The sequence below is a fragment of the Cicer arietinum genome, chromosome 4 (genome assembly GCF_000331145.2).
Source record: "Cicer arietinum cultivar CDC Frontier isolate Library 1 chromosome 4, Cicar.CDCFrontier_v2.0, whole genome shotgun sequence".
Taxonomy (NCBI): domain Eukaryota; kingdom Viridiplantae; phylum Streptophyta; class Magnoliopsida; order Fabales; family Fabaceae; genus Cicer; species Cicer arietinum.
The window spans coordinates 63,982,990-64,003,565 of NC_021163.2; the positions used below are offsets into that span (position 1 = coordinate 63,982,990).

Here is a 20,576-nt window from a genome sequence, read left to right on the forward strand (position 1 = left end):
CTTACAGGGAAGGGCCAAACCCATTGTAGGTCTATTATAGGCAGCCTTACCTTACATTTGCAAGAGGCTGATTTGAACATGTGACTTGCTAGTCAGTCACATGGAAGTGACTCAAGTATTCCTTTCTTAAATCCTAAAATCTAAAAGAGCAGATGAATTAATAAGCTTAACCATGATGAAATAATAAAGTTAACGGATACTGTAAGCACAAAGCAGTAAATATGTAAATAATTTCTTATTATAAGATAACCACAGCAACATGTATTTAACTGAGAAAACCAAAACTGAGGAAAAAGCTATAATTTCAATAACCATCTCACAGGTATCTATCCTCAGTAAATAACCTTATAACCATCAGACTAACATCTATATCTGCATGTGTTTTCATGACCTTGCAATGAAATTTTGCACAAGGTTGCACATCAAGATTGATAAACTAAATAGAGACAAACTACAGGTGTAACAAGAGAGTATGAATATGAACAACCTCCATAGTTACAAAATAATAACGAAAAAAGGCACACGGGAAGATTGATAAGAGCTTAAGTTTGGTTCTATCAGAAGTCTGAACTCTATCCAATCTATTGCCAAATAAAAGCAAGTACCACACAAAAAATAACAAACATCAGCAGCCTCTTCAGATAATAATCTTGTTGGCCTTGACCTGTGTGAAGAGGATATCTATGAACATGGCCACCATGAAATGAATTAGAAAACCCATAAGGGAAACCAGCGGCTCCACCATACATGGCCCCACCGTGAAATCCATGCAACTGAAAGTTAAATAAGGATGGTATAAAACCACCAAATCCTGCAGAAAATGTGAAATTCCCAAACCTTGCAGTTGCTGCTGGAGCAAATCCTCCCAATCCACCTGTGAATCCAAATCCATGTTGAGAAAAAGGATTTGATTCGGGTGGAGGAGCAGTCTCCGGTCTCTGACCGGCAGGACGATGAGGGATATTAACACCAGGAATAGACTTCGATCTCGGATCAGTTGATGTCTTTCCTCTCCCATATAAAGGAACTAACTTCTCCTCCTCAATCATTGCCTTACACACCGGACATTCCCGTGACTGTGAGTGAAAGTGAAGCCATTTGTAAAGACAAGGCCAACAGAAAAGATGACCGCACAAAGTAATTATAGGATCTTGTGCTAAGTCAAAGCAAATGTTGCATTCAAAATTTCCAGCATCATTGTTATTATTGTTGCTTGAGTAGGGAGGGCTTGGGGGTGACCTACTTGTTGATTCCCCAAACCCACTTGCCATCTGTAAAATAAAATCCCAACTTCGTATTATATATCACAGTCCTTGCACATAAAAACTTAATTCTACCTAAAAACATTAGATCTAAGATGTCATATAAGTATTTACAATATTGATCAGTCAAAATTTTAATCACACTATTGTTTCAACTTTCATAGCAAAACTAGAGTAGGTTAAGTAATCCATAGTTTCATTTTCATACATAAGATGAAACCAGTGAGATTAAAATTGAAGTTGATAATTGAATGTAAGCAAACTAATACAGATTCTTAGGTCCCAGGACATACATAAGAAAAATTTAGGGCGAAAACAACAAAACCTAAAATTTTGTGAGAATTTAACAAAATCGAGAAGGAATAAGACCTAATTCAAATTGAAATAACCACAACCCTAACTAAAATTTCAATTTAATCAATATAGCGAATTAAACAGCGATTTTATGAAACAAAAATTGAAATTCTCTAAATTGACAAAATCAAGGTTTATAGGTTATAGATAATTTGAAAATGGAATTGCAAGAGAAAACAATAATCGAAGATAGAAGGGATTAATGAAAAAGTTACGAACCTGAAGAAACAAAACGATGATAAAACTATGGATCGTTCAAGTCAAAACCTCGAAAGAGAAAGTATATGAATTATTATGAGGTATAATTATTATTATTATTTGGTTATTGTTTTGTTTTTTCACGTGAAAATTAAAAATGGTAGAAATTGCGAAAGGGTAAAAGAGAAACAACGTCGAAGGTAGAAAAGGAAATAAATGACTACTTCTTTCTGGTTTGGTACCCGCGGAATCTTAACAAGAAAATATACTTTTATTATTTTAGGAATATTATTCTTAACAAGTAATACGATACAATTTTTTTACTAATAACTTTTTTAATTTAATCACGTATTTATTATTATAAAATCTATCAAAATGAACTTAAAATTAAGAGTTTCTATATTGTAGTAAATTAGTATTTTGCCAACGTGTTAATGATGAAACCATTGACCGGAAATTCCAAGTAACATCTGTAATCCACTCTTGTTTTGGAAACATCTGAGTTGTGCAGATGAAAGGTTACCAGACCACTTCACCATCTTTGACAACCTACCATTTCTCTTAAAAGTCTCATATTAACTTCTTAATATTAAACCATTTATTAAAATAAATTTTTTAAGGGTAGCGGCCTATTATTTCAGTGCGTCTAAGTGAGAGATTCATAGACTCAATATTTTGTTAATTAAGATATTTTTATAAAAATAATTTTTATTTTTATTTTTCTCAAAAAAATATTGAAAAAATTTCTCAAAAAAATTTAAAATATTTTCTTCTTAGAAAAATTTTTAAATTATTTTTTTTTTTGAGCAAAATCAAAAAATTATTTTTCTTTAAAAAATTGATTTTTTATATAATTAAAATAAAAATTTGAGAAAAAAATCGAAAAAAAAAATTTGCTTTTTGTTTTTAAATATCAATTTTTTTAAAAAAAAAAATTGAGTCCATTGGCCCACATAAGTCCATAAAATTTTAGGGGCTTTCCTTTTTTAAGGTCTTCGAAAGTATAACATTTTTTGCCCCTCCAACATGTAGAATGTAGTCAATAATTAGTGGACTTGTGAAATTGACAGCTCTAACCTTAATCATAACGAGCTGACACAAAGAGAGAATCGTGACTAATTGGTGTTTATGATGTAAAAATTGAATTGAATTAGACTCAATTAATAGTTTTGTCCAATTCTTGAAAATCATTTTCAAATCAAGTTCACTTCTAAACCAATTTGAATCTGCTTTATAAAATAAATCGGTTTAATATTCAGAACAAGTTTTTAGTTAAAATCGATTTTGAACTAGTTATTCAAGATATTCTTTTGACAAAAAAAGAATTAATTTTTTTCGAGTTTTTTAATTTTCTGAGAAAAATAAATGTAAATATTTTTCCGATGAAAAAAATTTTCAAGATAAAAAGTTTTGATTATTTTTAAAAAAAACAAATACGAAAAAATAATTTCGAAATTTCTTTGACAAAAACTCTTTGAAAAAAATATATGTAAAATATTTTTGATAACTTTTCAAGAAAAAAATGTTTTCAATTTTTTCTCAAAAAATTTCCAAGAAAAAAATTATTACAAATAATTTCTATATTTTTTGAAGATATTTCGAAAATTGGTTTTTGAATTAAGTTTAATTAATTGGTTTGTTTTAAATATGTTCAATTCATAAATTATTTAAAAAAAAAATTATGTGCAATGCAATCTAATTTATCAATATAGTCCAAGTAACCATATCTTTTGTATATTCCTAATTATAACACATCAACCAACTGTTGAGGATCTGAAACCTCATCGTCCTGTTTGACCCACTCCAAATAAGTTATGATTTTCACTAAAATTGTCTCAAATTATCTAAAAAGTACATTTTGCAATAATTTATTTACTATTGATATGCATATCAACAATGGAAAGCATGAGGAAACAATAGAAAAATAATTCAGAAAATAATTGATGAGCTTAACATATATAATTCAAGAGTTTTCTAATCTAATTCAGAAAAATAATCAAAATTACAAAAGGTAAAAGAATACATAACAATTAATGAGCAATGAGGTCATACCAAACAATAACATCTCTCTCATTTTTTCTCTCTTCACGACTTTCTTCAAAACAAAGTACACCCTTCAAGACTTTGAGGAAAAACAGGATGCTTGTTTTTGAACTCAAATCCTGTTGCAAATGAATCAATCTCTCATTTTAGCATTTCTTTCACTCTTGTCACAACCCATTTGATCAACACTTGACTCGAACAACAATTTTTAATTTTATATTTTGGCTTTGGACTTTCGGCCCAACTTATTGTTTTAAATATAATTTTGGTATTTTATCTAATTTTTATTTTTATTCTTTATCTTTAATTTTGATTTTTTATAATATACTTTAATCTTTGTCACACTTATATCGAAAATTATAACAACATCTAGTCATTGAAATATCTTCTAACAATTATCAACATGTATTTAGTATAATATTCTTTCAAAAGAAGATTTATTTAACTCAATAATAGGTTTGCATTTGAAAAAAAAAAATTCATCTATATTTTCAAACTTATATAAACTCTTTGAACTGATCCAAAGTTTATTATATTTTCAATTATCTTTATTAATTAAAATATTACACTTGATTTTACAACTGATCTAAAATTTGATATCAATAATACATTACAATACTTATATAACTATTTAAAAGATTTACAATAAAAATGACTAAAATAAATCATTTATAAAAAATAAATAATAAAAATAAAAAGATAAAAACTAGTATGCAATGCCTTGTCAAGCTAACGCGTTGAATGAATGCATGACTTTATTAAGCATTGTATCCCATGGGCATAGCCATGATTATTATGATGCTACGAAGAAAGATAGATGGAAGGTCATTGCCCACTCAATAACGTTCATTAGTCATAAATGGTGACCCCAAAATATTATAATAATCTCACTCCTCACAAGTCTTCATGTATGTACATCACGAGACATTATATTGATCACTAATAGACTTTGACCACATTTTTTACATTCCTAGTCTTTAATATTATATTCCTCATACTCTTCTTATATCAACAACTACCCACCCACAATTTCCACACTCCAAATACTTATTTCCCACCATACACAATAAGACAAACCCACTTGCAAGACTTAAACAAACTTACACAAACACATTCCATATTCATTTCCTAGTTTTATTGAAAAAAAATTAACATTTGATTGCAAAGAACATCCTAGTTCTAGCTAATGTTCCAAATGGGATTCCAAATTACGAAGACATTGAAATATTGGCTAATAGACCACCCATCAATTGTTTGGTTTCGTTGGAGTCCCACCCAATCATGGGGCTCCACGTGGTCATTTCTCGTCACAGCCATCACCGCATATGTAACAATCGCACTCACCCTCCACGTCATCCTTAAAATCTTCCGGCGCCGACACGCTGTCCCACTGGGACCCATTCCCGCAATCCACTACCTCATTATGTCACTAATCTCCGTCACAATTTTCATCGGCATGCTATTCTCCGCCACCGCCGAACTCCACGACACACGGTGGCTCCTCCGGCGAACCAAAACCACCCCTTTTGAGTGGTTCCTTTGTTTTCCACTTGGAATTCGTCCTTCTGGTCGTGTTTTCTTTTGGTCTTACGTTTTCTACCTCTCACGGTTTCTTCACTTTTTTCGAACTTTCTTTGTTATTCTTCGTCACCGAAAACTCTCGTTTTTCAGGCTATTCAACCACTCGATTCTCTTGTTAAGTTCTTTTCTATGGCTTGAATTTTCACAGTCTTTTCAAGTTTTGGGTATTCTATTCTCCACATTGGTTTACTCTTTGGTTTATGGATATAGATTTTGGATTGAAATTGGGTTGCCAAGTAAGAATTTTTATTTCATAGTGAATTGTCAAATGATTTTGTTGGTTTTTAATTTGGTTTGTCATGTTGGAGTGCTTTGGTTGCATTTATTGAGAGGTGGGTGTAATGGAATTGGAGCTTGGGTCTTCAATTCTGTTTTGAATGCTGCCATTCTTTTCCTCTTTTTGAATTTCTACATCAACATGGATGGCCAACGCAAGAACAATAACACTAGTAGTCTCCACAAAATAGTTCAGTTGGTGAATTAAAGACATCAACATAATTTAATTGCGGCATCATTTTTGCTAGTGATTCATCACAAACACTTATTTATAACTTGATTTCCTCATGCTGCAACTTTTGATTTTTGTGTCTAATTGTGAGGTTTGAGATTCTTTTGGTGCCAACGGTTTTTTTTTCTTTGATACTTTAGTTTGATTAAGTCCACCTTTGTCTCTTTAAAATAGTTGAGATATTGGATGGGACACATAGCATTGTATTTTTTTTTTTTTAAGACGGACCCAACGTGCTACATTATGACGTTTTATGTTGTTAATTATTTTTAATGAAAAATTACAACAAAAATTACGTTGGTCCGAGTAGAAAATATACCAATGTTTCATGTTTAAGCCTTGTGCCTAGAAAATATAGGTTTGGAAGAGAAAATATATTGGAGGAGAGCATGTAGACTTTTTAATAGAGATAAGTCATGGTAAATTTGGTATATGTTTGGCTCCAATAACATGATAAAAAAATAGATAGACGAGTGACGAATCAAAATTTATTGAGATCTAAATAAAATCCAACACAATGTCTTTTTATAATTAAATATAATATTTTATTAATATTCTTATAATTAAACATTTAAAAAAATATTTTAAAGCCTAAAGCAAATTTGCAGCATGCAAAGAAATATTTTGTGATTAAAATGTTTTTATTAACTTCAAAATATAAAATAAAAATTGTATCGATATGAGTTAGAAGATTTGTTTACTTAAACAAATAAAAATAGGGAAGAAATAAAGATATAGAAATATTTATCTATCTCAAATGATGCATAAGAAATATAAATTATTGATTTTAAGTGGTACATATATTTCATTTAAACACAAATCGTTGAAAAGAATTTAAATTTTGGTCAAATTTTAATTACCTTTTAATTAGACTCTAAATTATCAAGGACATTATCATAATGACAAAAGGATTGAGAGAGAAATATAAAAAAAAAATTAAATAAATAAACTATAATGTTATTTCTGAAATTTCATAGAATACAATGGGCGTAATATCTACATTGTAAATAAGGCTTCTGGAAGGAGACATAAAATAGGAAATTTTAAAACGTATATATAAATTATTAAAATCCATATTTTGTCTCTTTTTTTTTTACAATAAAAATATTCTACCTATAGATTTTAAATGTATTCCAAATAATTCAAATTTTGAATTATTAAAAAAAATTAAATTAAGTTTATTGAAATAAAAAAATTTAAATAATTTTCAACAGCTTTAAAAATGTTGCGTAAAGTTTTCTGATTGTAATTTTTTGTTAAAGATAAAGAGGGATAAAATTGGTGGTTTATATAAAGTGTGATGTAGGAATATAATATTTAGAATATTGTGATAAAATTTCCCATAAAATAAGGACTTGCAAGTACTAGGTTACTTGTAGTATTTTGTTACTATATTTAAATTAATTTTAATTTATTATTTATGATACTTTATTATTCATCAATTTTTTGTAGTTAAAATATAGATAACAAGTATAAGTACTTACATATATAGAAGATACGAATATTTAAGTTGTTACCCATATGCGTTAAGCTTTACATTTTCAATTGAAGGTATATAGATAGGTGCAATATTACTTATACTTAGGGATGAAGTTTATTTATTTATTTAGGGTCCAGTCTCATCAATTGATAGGTCCAGTCCTTATTTATAGATAGGTGCAATATTACTCAATTGAAGGTATATAGATACGCCGATATTCATCAATTGAAGTTTATTTATTTAAATAGGTCAGACTTGTAAAAAAGCATATTAGGTCTGTCACATATTGTTTTTAAAGTCTATTTATTTAAATAGGTCATACTCATGCTTGTAAAAAAGCATATTAGGCCTGACAGACCGACTTATATATATTTTATTATTTATTAATGTCATTTTTTATTATCATATTAATAATATTATTTCCTATTTTAAATTATATCAATTAGGTAATCACTCAATAATCATTCTATATTTGGTAGTCGTTCCATATTCGATAGCGATTTCATATTTGGTAGTCGTTCAATTAGTCAATCACTCAATAGTCGTTTCATATTTGTTTGGTAGGTAATAATGGGTGCTTATTTCAGAAGAAAAAATAATCTATTATTTGAAACTAAAAATTATTTTTTAGGGTGTAAAGGATGTTTGTTTCAGATATTTTTAAAATTATTTTGTTAGAAAAATTAATTTTTATTTAATATATATAGATATGTAAATTGATATTGGTATGTAGAGAGCATCACGTGAGATAAGTAGAGAATTTAAATGTTTTTATGCGAATAAGACTTTTAAATAGGTTTTCAAGTCAGACCAGACTTTTAAAAAGGCCAAACCAAGTTGGAAAAAAAACATATGATAGATCGTAGACCAGACTTAGACCTACAAATTTAATCATAGGTCAAACTCAAATATTTTAAAGCTTAGCTTGGTCTGACCTATTTTCACCACTCCTTATACTTAAAACATACTATTGTCATTTGTATGATGGGATAAAGAAAGTGAAAATTAAACATAATGGTATTGATTTAAGATACATGATAAATGGTGTAAATATGATAGATCTCCTAATAGATATTTACAACTAGTCTACAATATATCTATAATGATGAGTGAATTTTTTAAAAAGAAAAATAGACAAAGTAACGTGTACAAAGACATTTAGTTTAAAACTATCGAATTATAAACTATTAAAATAAGATGTATTTTATATATATAGTTAGTTTAAATAATTTTTATATTATTAGTCAATTATACTAGATAAATTATTATAATATTTGACTTTTATAAAAATAAGTTGAATTGCAGTTTTGGTTATTCTATTATCATCAATTCACAAAATTGATTATTCTATTTTAAAAGTTGACAGTTTTAGTATCTCCTTCGTATTTTTGAATTAAAAAAAATGATGATTTGATATATTTTTAATGATGTGACATACAATTATATGATATAGAACTATTTATATGCATTAATTAAATTACAAATAGGACAAAATTTTGAAATTGAAATATAAGTTTTTATAACGTTTTATTTTAATTTTATGTGTGTTAATCATTATACATTACCGTATCATATGTCATATTATTTAAAATATTTTACGTCATCATTTTTTTAGTTCAAAGATAAAAATAAAAAAACCAAATTATCAAATTTTTAAATTAAAAGACTAGTTTCGTGAATCAGTAAAACTATGAGAACTAAAACTACAATTAAACATTATAAAAATTACCTCTAAAAGTATCATTCATATTTAAATAATATTTTTATAAATTGATCATTTATCGTAACATAGAGATCAATATTTGATTTCTAAGCATCCAATGACAATCTTGTTACTATTCTATTGTTTCTAGACATCTATAATGGCAATCCTTGATTACAAATAACTTGTGCAACAAATTGTTCTTAAAAGCCATGGGAAACATGACAACAACAATGGGATCAGAAGAGTGTCCCATACTCCCATTACCAAGGAGGCTGCTAGAGAAGCTTCCTCGAATGATTCACAAACACTCCAACAGCAACATTCCACCATTTTAGGGTTGGTGGGTGTGGGTCATACTATGTAATTTGTCAACTCTTTTGTGCCATACTCCACCCAAACAGTTCATGAAAGAATATACGAATATCTTTATATACCTATGTTACAATTACATTATTATATAAATTTAATTCTCCAAATTTTCAAAAACTCAATTTTTAATATATCCGTAGTAGTTATATACATCAATTTTACTTTTATTTAGTCTCACAAGATAAGATGGACTACCAAATAAAAAATTTAATTTAAGTGATTATTATAATTTTTAAAAATAATATGTCAAAATTATTTTCCCTAAAAGTTTAATTTCAAAATATCAAGATAAAATTGAAATCTAAAACTCTATTATTATTAATGATCACAATTAGTGTCACTTCCAAAAATGATAATTTTTCTTTCTCCAATTTTCTTTCCAAAAAAAAAATCATAAATAAGTCTTTTTTCCATAAGTGCTTAAAGAACATAAATCAAATATCAAAAAGAATATAACGTGTGGGGCAATGCATCGGGATCCAGATCCCAAGTGGACCGAACCCTTTGGCATTATGGTCTTATCCAATACAACACACACAATATTTGAGGAATGAATTAGGTTTTACTTTTTAGTAAATTAATTAATAAACTACCGATTAACAATTATTAATACTAATTTGTTCGTTATATACGTTTATAGATCAATAATATGAACACTTAATTTCCTGGTTATATATGAGTAGTACTGTAGATCTCTGTGAGGTGCACCGCTGGTGATTTCAACCCGAATTTGTGATTCGGACAAAACTCCTGTTTCATTCATCACACAAACACTTAAGTCATTTTTCCCATTTATCTATCTATCTATCTTCAAAACATTCGAATCCAATCAAAATTACAATATCTACAACAACAAGAGAAAAAAGAGAAAAGAAAAAAAAACAAGAAGTGAGTTCTAAGTCAACTATTACTACTCATATTTATATTCAATTATTCATATTAATATATCTATGTTTGCATGTTTTTTATTTTTTATTTTTATTTTCTTTCTACTCTTTAAATCGATACAACTCGTTATTATATATTTGTCAACTTTCGACTTTAATTTTTCATGCGTTCATTATTTCCACCCAATTCTATATGTTTTGTTGGAAGATTTTAAACCTTGCTTAGTGTTTTGTGAATTGAATTCAACAAGAGGATTGGAATTTTAGGAATTAGCGAATTAGAGTTTTAGGATTTTTGAATTCAATTGATATTTATTTTGTGATTTACTTTCCCAATCATGAATTTAGATTTTAGATTTTAGATTCCAAACGTGCTTATTCACGGATAATTAGTTTTCCTTTTTAGATGGGAAAATGCGTTGTTAAATAGATTGGTACAAAAATCTTGTCAAATAGTGGCTATAGCGGCGTTATTGCTCTATGGTGTACCAGAATTTGAACAAACTGCTGTATTTTGTGATCTGCAATTGACAACACTGATGGAAACTCGGGGAAAATTTGAGTGTTCATTTGTTGTGTTAAGATGAGGTTTGATTTTCTCATCCATGGTTGAACATTGAGGTGTAATACACAATTACACATGATGGAACTTAGAAGGATTGTTTTGAAGATTTTATTTGGTGGGTTAGTGTGCACACACTAACAAGTAAAACGTGAACCTTTTTTAGAATCCCCTGTTATTTTAGAAGTGTTAGCATTGATACGGGTCTCTTAATTTTATTTTATTTTCGATCACTTATGTATATTTTGCCATTTTCTGTTTATGATGGTCTTACATTGTACTGCATTTTGCATTGTTTCAATGGACTTGCCATTTAATTCAATCAATTACTGCATTTTTATTTTCCTGGAAAACTTCTGGATTTGAATCATATGCAGTCACGTATCATGCGGTTGTGGATCTCATCCATTTGATGGAGATCAGATGGTTTGTATTCCTAGTAAAGACGATTTAGTGAAGTAAGAATACAAGCCATCTAATCATCATCCCGCGGTCAAGATCCCTCGACGTGTGTAAGTGCATGTATTCCTTGACTTCAGAATCTACTTTGAAATTTTTCTTTGTTGATCTTTGATGCTATAACATGTCAAGTTTGATGGCAGATTTATGTATTAGACTAATAGGGTAGAATATATTGTTTTCGAGTTTTTAGACTACTCGACAATCGATCATTCAGCAGTGTAAAGGAATCATCACTTGGTACTTATTGTCTTTTTCCTCTGCTACTTTACATTGTCTATGCTGAAGGAACAATTATCTTAATCTCTGGAAAAGCATCCCTTTGAACCTATAAGTAGCTTACTTAGTGCTGAAAGAGCATGTTCTGCGAAGTGCGAACTCGAAGGGCATTTTAAACTATGAAGTGAGAACCGACTTAAATAATATATCGGTCGCCCCCTCAATGCCAAAACATTAAAACTAATTAAATTGAATTACTCTGTTTTAAGATTGGTTTTTCTCTTTTCTTTTTCTATTTCATCAGTTTGTGATCGCCTAACTTCTAATTATTTTTTCCGGATATGGGAGGAACTTTCCGCAAACATTAGTAGATTAGATGCTTTACTTCCGATTTAGCTTATCCTAAATAAATGAGGATTTATGCTATTGCTATTATACTTGTCAACAATATTGGGAATTATAAAATAACATTGAAGTACATTATTGCAGAAGGGTGGTTTTCCTACAATTCATTGAAGAAGATGGAAGTTAGCAGGCCTCTCAAATCCAATAGTAGATTAAAGCACCACCATTTGACCCCTCTTAGGTTTTTAAGGGGCGTGATATGTTTGGTGGTGTTTCTTTCTACAGCTTTCATGTGTTTAGTATATCTTTCGCCGCTTGCAGTTGTAGGATTGCGGCTTTTCAGCGTTCGTTTTAGTAGGAAGGCGGTATCATTCTTCTTTGGACTTTGGTTAGCTATGTGGCCCTTTCTATTCGAAAAGATTAACAAAACTAAAGTTGTCTTTTCCGGGGATAGTATTCCGATGAGGGAACGCGTGTTACTTATTGCCAATCACAGAACTGAGGTTGATTGGATGTACTTGTGGGATCTCGCTCTTCGAAAGGGAAGACTAGGGTGTATAAAATACATCCTTAAGAGCAGCTTAATGAAATTACCTATTTTTGGTTGGGGATTTCACATCCTGGAATTCATTGCAGTGGAGAGGAAGTGGGAGATAGATGAACAAATATTGCAACAAAATCTTTCAACATTTCAGGATCCGGATGATCCTTTATGGCTATCTATTTTTCCCGAAGGAACCGATTATACGTACTACCTCATATCCCTGTCACCTTGGATCTCATCCTTTCATTTTTAAGTGTGTTCATTATCAATTCCACAATTTACTTATTTGACATTTTGTCTGTATGTATTATAAGCTATGTTTTGACTAGCTTTGCTAAAATATGGGCATTAAGTTATACCTGACAAATAGACAGTATTATATAATTCACTTCAGGGACACAATTGACATATTATTTGCTTTTTATGTAGTGAACAGAAGTGTAAAAGTAGTCAAAAGTTTGCTGCTGAAGTTGGGCTTCCTGTGCTGACAAATGTATTGCTTCCAAAAACAAAGGGGTTTCACACTTGCTTGGAAGCTCTAAGAAGCTCATTGGATGCAGGTTTCTTTTATAACTCCTGTTCCTTTATTCCCTATTAAACTCTGCCAATTCATAATGACTCTACGGTCTCGATATATGTAATCTATGTTAACAAAAATGCACCTTACTTGGCTTTTAAAAATCATGATTTAGTTCTTTGTGTATTCCCTTGCTAGTGTTGTCAAATAGTGTCTATAGTAGTGTTATAGCGCTATAGTGCAGTGGAATTTGAACAAATCATAATTGTTCCGCAATACACTGCTTTGTACAAAGTGCTGCCAAATAGCGTTATTGTGGCATTGTAGCGTAGCAGAATTCGAACAAACCATTGTTTTATGCAATCTGCAATTGACATCATTGTTCCTTGCTGAGTTGCTATGGCTTTATTCCTTAGCATGTTTTGTGCTTAACGAATGCATCTCTTTGTGTGTGTATTCATAATGTTTAGGGCTTTATGTTGCATATCTCTCCCCAAGGAAATAGAATGCTAATTCAGGGAACCAAGTTAGCTCGATTTAGGTGTTCAATAATATATTGACATATTACATAATGTTCTTTTCAAAATTTGTTGAACTTTTAAAGTCTGTTAAACTTTGTCTTTCATTCACATGCAGTATACGACGTGACAATTGCATACAAGAATCAATGTCCTTCCTTTCTAGACAATGTTTTTGGTCTCAATCCTTCGGAAGTACACATGCATGTTCGGCGTATTCCTGTAGATGAGATTCCAGTTTCTGAAACTAAAGCTGCTTCTTGGCTAATGGATAAATTCCAAACCAAGGACCAATTGCTCTCTGATTTCAAGGTTCAAGGCCATTTCCCTAACCAACTAAATGAAGAGGAAATCTCTACATTCAAATGCCTAATCACTTTTACCTTGATAATTTCTTTTACTGCCATGTTTGCTTATTTTACCTTTTTTTCTCACATTGGGTTCAAGTTGTATGTAGGCATAGCTTGTGCATATCTTTCTATTGCGACGCGCTTCAAAATTCAATTGATGCCTTTGACAAATTATGTCCATGCATTCTATAACAGCAAGAAACAAAAGAATGGATAGATAATAGTGTTCTCAATTTTAAATGTACAATTTTGGTCTTGAACTTGATATTGAAGTGTACATTATGTGTTTAATTTGATTCTTTTCATGTGTTTAATTTAATTTGATTCTTTAAATGTACAAGGAAATCAAAGGTACAATTTTATAACTGGTGTTTTGATGGAAATTGGTATTTGATAGAATTATTTCACAAAGCCATATTTTTATCAGAGACTGGTGACATAACAAATGGGACCAAATTGTATGAACTTTCACTATTTGTTTCCTATTGTAGAGATAGAATAGTAAATTACCCATCTGCAGTGGCCTTCATTGATATTTTTGAAGGATCCAAATATATGAATATAATATGTTTCAATGTCTTTTGATGAATTATTAGGTGGTTTGAATATTTTTATTCCTAGAATGACAAGAGTTGGAACTTCGGAGCAATTATTTTCCATTAAATTATATTTCTCATGAAAATTCAACTAAAGACTATATGTTCTACTGGTTATGATTTATATTGTGCAATTACTATTGGTTAGAGAGCATATTTGCAATTGCTGACATCTTGGTCATTTCTCTTGGACTCTCTAAGATTGTCATTCAGCTCAATTATGATTTTTTTTTTATCTCCGTGTATTTCCTCCACCCAAAGTAACCTTGCTTGTGATATTGTGGTACACTAAAAGTTGACACATCTATTAGTTGATTTTCAAATTCTAACTGTTAACACGTCTATTAGCTGATATTTAAATTATGTTGTAAAAGATTACTTTCTTCGATTAGATTCAACTTTGTTGGTAGTTCAAATAAGTTCATTACTTATAGATGAGATATTTGTCGATATTATTTAATAGCTCGTAATTTATACCACTTTCATTAACAAAAAAAAATTAGACTTATTAATGCTAATATAAATTAAATATTTTAAATATCATTTTTGTAAGGGGTTATTTTTAATATCTTAAAAATATATATAAAAAAAACATGTTTATAATTTTATTTTATAAGTTGTACTAGTTTGTCTCTCCATTAAGTAAATCTAGTTCTTTAGTTTCATCAACTCATATAAAGAAGTTGTAGTTATATATATCATCTAGAAAAAAATTAGAGAAATTGAAGAAAAAAATTAGAGAAATTGAAGAAGTGACATGAAAATAATTCTCTTCCAAAGTTCTTTTTAGTTGAACAACTTTAACAACAATTTTTCTTTTCTAATGAAATAGATTCATCAAGTTCAAACTTTCACCCATGAAGGAAGAAGAATAAGTGATTTATGATTATTTTATTTTAAAAGAAAGAAGAATGAATTACCCTAATGAAGGTTATTGAAGAAGAATATATGAAATCACAGAAGAAGAACAATCATTAATTATATAAATGTTACTGTTGTAATTATGACAGTTTCAATTATTTCAAGTTAGTAACAATTGGACGCGTCACGTAAACAATTATGATAGTAAACAATTAAAGTCTATGTCATCTTAATTAAGATAGTAAACTAAAGAAGGACTATATTTTCTAATGTGTTTTAATTTTGAGATGTTATTTATTTATTTTCAAAATTCAAAGAAAAAATATTTCCAAAATTCAAAGAAAAAATATCCCACTCCTACGATTTTAAAGATCAATTTAGTGATCTAATCTCAAAAAAATTCTTATAATTAGAAATCAGTTACAAATCCAGATCCAAGGCAAACAATCGTGAAGTGAGTGAGACAAAGATTCCTTGTGAGTAGAATAGGCACGTCCCAATCCCATCAAAAGATGACCCACGTTCTTAATTTTTATTTTTTGAAAAGACCCACATTCGTAAATTTCTCACATAAAGATACGGCACATTTAATAAACCATAGTAATTAGTATAAATTCAGTTCCATGTACCCCATAGTTTCATCCCTTCTCTACTCTTTCTTTCATCACCAACTTCACAACCGTCATTATTTCCATTCTACTCTTCCAACTATTTTTTATCTCAAAAGTCATGGCCTCAAATCTAAACTCAAAAACATTTCTTCTCTTCAACATGCTTCTCCTATTAGGTAAACAACATCTCTCTTCTTTTATAAATCACTTTAGATTTTTCTTTTTACTATAACTAAACAATTAATTCATATTAATCAATTATGACATTAGGATTATAAAAATATTTGATTTTAATGATAACTATATCTAAAATCACATCCACGGTTTTACACCAATATTATAAAAATAAAACTTGGGTATAATAATTTATGAGTCATATGTTTTTTGCAGGTAATTTAGCATCTGCTACGGTGTTTACCATACAAAACCAATGCAGTTACACAATTTGGCCCGGAACTCTTTCAGGCAACGGTGCCGCGGTTCTCGGTCAAGGCGGTTTTGTCCTACCACCCGGTGCATCGATTAACCTGAATGCACCGGCAGGCTGGTCTGGACGCTTCTGGGCTCGAACCGGCTGCAAATTCGACGATGCAGGCACTGGAAAATGTCTTACCGGTGACTGTCCCGGCGGACTAAACTGCAACGGAGGAGGTACTCCACCGGTGACATTGGCAGAATTCACCATTGGATCAGCCGATAATGGCGGCAAAGACTTCTACGACGTGAGCTTGGTCGACGGTTACAATGTAGGTATGGGTGTATGGGCTACCGGCGGAACCGGTGATTGCCAGTACGCCGGTTGCATTGCGGACTTGAACCGTGTTTGTCCAACGGAACTTAGGATCAATGACGGCGGTTCCGGTGCGGTGGTGGCATGTAAGAGTGCGTGTTTGGCTTTTAATACAGAAGTATTTTGTTGCACCGGCAAACATTCGACGCCGGATAGATGTTCGGCGACGCATTATTCGGAGATATTTAAGAAAGCGTGTCCAACTGCTTACAGTTATGCTTATGATGATGCTTCAAGCACATGCACGTGTTCTGGTTCAGATTACCGTATCACGTTTTGCCCCAAGGGAACATCATAGATTAATCTTTACATAAAGTGTGACGAATTTACTATAATATATCATTTTTAGTTTATTGGTTGTTTTTGGAATTATTGAACTATTTTTCGTAACATCAAGCAAGCATCAAGACATGAAATGTTTTGATGTACAGAATCTCTGTTAATTGAACCAGTGATTGAGCTGGAATGTTATCCTCAATTTTAGATTTTATTTTTTCTTTGAATAATAACAAATCAGAGATATAACCTGAAAATTTACTTGTTATTAGAAAAATGTTCTGTACAAAATTGAGTGCTTACTTGGTGTTTAGTTAGAAAAGGAGCAAATTCCATATGAAAGCCTGCTACTAAAATTTACTACTGTTCTGTTCTTGAAAAATGTTTTTGTTTGTATCACTTAATTTATTCTTTTTTTTTAACTTTTCCTCTTAATTCACATAACTAAAACAATTTAAAAGGGTAAGATTTTAATTTCGATTCTTGTGAAACAAACAAAATGACAACATATTAAAAGGTTGAACTAAAGATAAATAAGAAAAACGTCAATATATACAGTTAAAGGAATGAAATGAAGCATTGAAATATTTCTTTCCTCTTTGATGGCCTTCGGCCAAAGCTTCTCATAAGTGACAACCATGTCAGCTTCTTCTTTTCTTTCCTTTTTTTCTTCCTTCCCCTAATTTACCACCCACTTCCAAATACTCCTGCTATTCTCTACAAAAGGCTCTCTTTGAAAGCCAAATATATAGCCCCCCATCCCAATTTTGTGCTAAAATTTCGGATGAGTAAGCAATCCCTAAATCTAAGATGATATATGCCACCATATTTTTTCCTACAATAACCTTGTGAAAATTACACCCGACCCCTACCCCACAAAAAAAGAAAAAATAATTGAAGCTAAAGTTGCCTGTATCTTACAAATATTCCATTTGAGGAACTATTTCTCAAAGAAAAACTGCTTCTCAATCTATTAAACCATGACAATTTCATCTCACCATAACCAGTACACTGACCCTCCCCCTCCCCCTTGCTGCTGAAAAGGGTTTGGTCACTGCAGTCCAGTGAAGCTCCACACGCTAGATTATAAGACTGGCATGCCGAATGACAGACTCGTAGCCTGTTGTCACCATCCTTGTCACACTTCTGGATTGAGATCTGAAAAGTAAGTACCAAACTCTTTAGACAAATAGGCAACATTACCACTCACACTCAAATGCACTCAACTCTCCTGAGGTTACTTCAACAATACATACACGGTACGGTACACCCCCTCTATGTTGTACAAGACATTGACCTCCGCTCAATTATATAAAAATAGAAGGTGTCATTTAAGCCAACTAAGGCCAGATGTGCACAATTTCAGCAAAATAGAGTGGTGAGTGCAATTTCCCCTTCAAAAACATAAATAATCGTAGTTTTATCTTACTATCATCATCCTCAAGTGGCAATGATAGAATCAGCAATAGCATCTTGAGAAATCAGGATTTTCTCATGGCTAATGCAATAACTACGCAATATTATTAAAATATATAGTTTAGACAATATTTAACTATTTAAAATGCAACATTATTTTACTTTTGTGTTTTGATGATTTGATTAAATTATTATTTCAATTGTAATCATTTTAATCTAATACATGATATGATATTTTTAAAGTTTCTTAAAACTATCTATCTCTTAATAATATATATAACAATTTTATTTTCCTTGTGTTTTTCATGAGTTAATTTCAATTATTATCTTAAAACTACCTAAATTTGACTTGTACTATTGTTTTATCAGTATCAGAATAAAAGGTCAATGCAATGCATAATAATGTGTGAAAAGGAAGAAATTAAAATAAAACCACACAGAAAAAAAACTTTAAGTCGAGCATGAATAAAAATAAAATATATCATAAACGAAAAAGAAAAATCTAAAAAATAAATTTGACATGGGAAGATTTACCCAGCAAGCAAGCCGATTAGCTGCCTCATCACAGTAGGAGCTGCCAAATATATTAAATAATTTCCTAGCACCACCAGGGAATAATCGGTGGTAGTTGGGCACGACCACCACTTCTTCTAGCTGCTGCAGTATGCTAGGTTCACTGGGTGCACAATGCTGCCCTGAAATATCATTTCCCAGCACATTTTTGCAAACGGAAAGAGTTGAGAGGAGCATGGAGCTGTTCTGGCAAGTGTATCCCGCATAGTCAGAACAGCGAAATTCACAAATTCCATTATCACAAACCCCACCATGAAGGCTGCATTGCTCATCACAAACAGCTGTGTGTGAAATCAGAACAAGCCAATAAATTGTTATGCTTCCACAAGAATTAAATGCATGTTTTAAAACTGGAAAAATTGTTCAATACTGACCTAATCTGTTTATATATATATATTCTAATGGTGGGAAGAGAGTAAATGAATAGAAAAGAAATACAAAGAAAAGAAGAAAATGGGTAGATTTTGTATATTGTTTGAATGACTAAAAAAAAGAAAAAGAAAAGTGAAATCTCGTTTTGGAAGGAACAATAAGAATGAAAATAAATAGTTAATCCTTGCCCCAGATAAAATGAGAATAATTTCTCTCATTTTCTATCAAAACCGAAGTTAAATGAACTTCAATACAGCACGTGTCCAAGTACTCTAATAACTTGACGTAGCCTATAAATTTGGGCGTGCTGCTTTCAGTAATCAAGTACAAGACTAGTGCTATTTACAATTACAGTATGTTTAAAGTATAATGACTCCCTCCCATCAGGAACCCACAAAGAAGGTAAAAAAACATAGATTAAGGGGGCAAAGATCAGGACCTATAAATGTAGATTACATAGAAATAGATCTCAAGGAATACATAATCTAGAATTAAACTTTACCAGTGGAACAGTCAATGCCAGTGTAGCCAGATTTACATTCACATATTCCATTGTTGAGACACAAGCCATTTCCAGTGCAATTGCTGGGGCAGGAACCTGGAATAAGTTAAGAGAACACGCACTGGTTAAAGGAAAAATGAAAGCTATAATGTGCTCAAAAACTGAAGCAAAATGAACTCTAAAGTCTGAAGTTAAAATATATTGAAGAATATGAGAGCTCACGTCTATTGCAATCATGACCGTGAAATCCAAGAAAGCAGTGGCACCTTCCATCAACACAATCTCCATTGAAACTACATGCATTGGAACATTTCCCTGAGACAACCGCTGTTTCTGTTTTACAGAGCTCGTGATATGCAGGGCAGATTAATTCACCTATTCAAATCATTATTGAAAAGTAAGGTTTCAATTTATTGGGAATTTAACTTCAATGAGAAAACAAATAAAAGAACAGTATATTAACCATTGAAGCCGGGGAACTGAATGGATCCGCCAGCCTGAGGACACACTTTCCACATACCATCCACGGCAACCTGTATATAGCATGGAGCTTCAATCAGCAACTTTCATGATAGAGAAGAAAAAAAAAGGCATAATAAACAATTCAAAATATAGGCTGAAGAAATATACCAATTCAATTTTGTATAATACATTTCTTAAACCATTAACTCATGTAGG

General features: G+C 30.8%; 5 protein-coding genes across 7 annotated transcripts in view; 3 read left to right on the forward strand and 2 right to left on the reverse strand.

The window, feature by feature from the left end:
* Positions 1-216: 216 nt before the first annotated feature.
* LOC101500542 (uncharacterized) lies at positions 217-2,055 on the reverse strand. The gene is made up of 2 exons (XM_004499062.4): positions 1,836-2,055; positions 217-1,271 (listed from the first exon to the last, which is right to left on the reverse strand). Exon 2 carries the CDS (start codon positions 1,269-1,271, stop codon positions 582-584), a length of 690 nt encoding a protein of 229 aa, XP_004499119.1. The 5' UTR covers positions 1,836-2,055; the 3' UTR covers positions 217-581.
* A 2,743-nt stretch (positions 2,056-4,798) lies between these two features.
* Positions 4,799-6,377, forward strand: LOC101500856 (fatty acid elongase 3-like). Its single transcript, XM_004499063.4, has one exon. It carries the CDS (start codon positions 5,044-5,046, stop codon positions 5,920-5,922), a length of 879 nt encoding a protein of 292 aa, XP_004499120.1. The 5' UTR covers positions 4,799-5,043; the 3' UTR covers positions 5,923-6,377.
* Positions 6,378-10,002: 3,625 nt separating this feature from the next.
* On the forward strand, positions 10,003-14,192 carry LOC101501501 (probable 1-acyl-sn-glycerol-3-phosphate acyltransferase 4). Of its 3 annotated transcripts, XM_073368019.1 has the most exons (5): positions 10,003-10,388; positions 11,327-11,461; positions 12,117-12,720; positions 12,946-13,076; positions 13,670-14,192. In XM_073368019.1, the coding sequence occupies exons 3-5, from the start codon at positions 12,149-12,151 to the stop codon at positions 14,116-14,118; spliced, it is 1,152 nt and encodes a 383-aa protein (XP_073224120.1). In that variant the 5' UTR covers positions 10,003-10,388; positions 11,327-11,461; positions 12,117-12,148; the 3' UTR covers positions 14,119-14,192. The 3 variants fall into 3 exon arrangements, with proteins under 3 accessions (XP_073224120.1, XP_012570837.1, XP_012570836.1); XM_012715383.3 differs by lacking the exon at positions 11,327-11,461 and having other exon boundaries at positions 10,004-10,388; XM_012715382.3 differs by lacking the exon at positions 10,003-10,388 and having other exon boundaries at positions 10,447-11,461.
* A 1,791-nt stretch (positions 14,193-15,983) lies between these two features.
* Positions 15,984-17,112, forward strand: LOC101501185 (pathogenesis-related thaumatin-like protein 3.5). Its single transcript, XM_004499064.4, has 2 exons — positions 15,984-16,145; positions 16,360-17,112. The coding sequence occupies exons 1-2, from the start codon at positions 16,088-16,090 to the stop codon at positions 17,055-17,057; spliced, it is 756 nt and encodes a 251-aa protein (XP_004499121.1). The 5' UTR covers positions 15,984-16,087; the 3' UTR covers positions 17,058-17,112.
* Positions 17,113-17,535: 423 nt separating this feature from the next.
* Positions 17,536-20,576, reverse strand: part of LOC101501815 (uncharacterized) — an 8,378-nt gene continuing 5,337 nt past the window's right edge. Inside the window, exons 13-17 of the mRNA XM_004499066.4 lie at positions 20,362-20,431; positions 20,121-20,273; positions 19,899-19,994; positions 18,986-19,305; positions 17,536-18,193 (exon numbers count right to left, since the gene is read on the reverse strand). Coding sequence (XP_004499123.1) covers positions 17,936-18,193; positions 18,986-19,305; positions 19,899-19,994; positions 20,121-20,273; positions 20,362-20,431 — 897 coding nt within the window. The 3' untranslated portion in view covers positions 17,536-17,935. The remainder of the gene's footprint in view (positions 18,194-18,985; positions 19,306-19,898; positions 19,995-20,120; positions 20,274-20,361; positions 20,432-20,576) is intronic.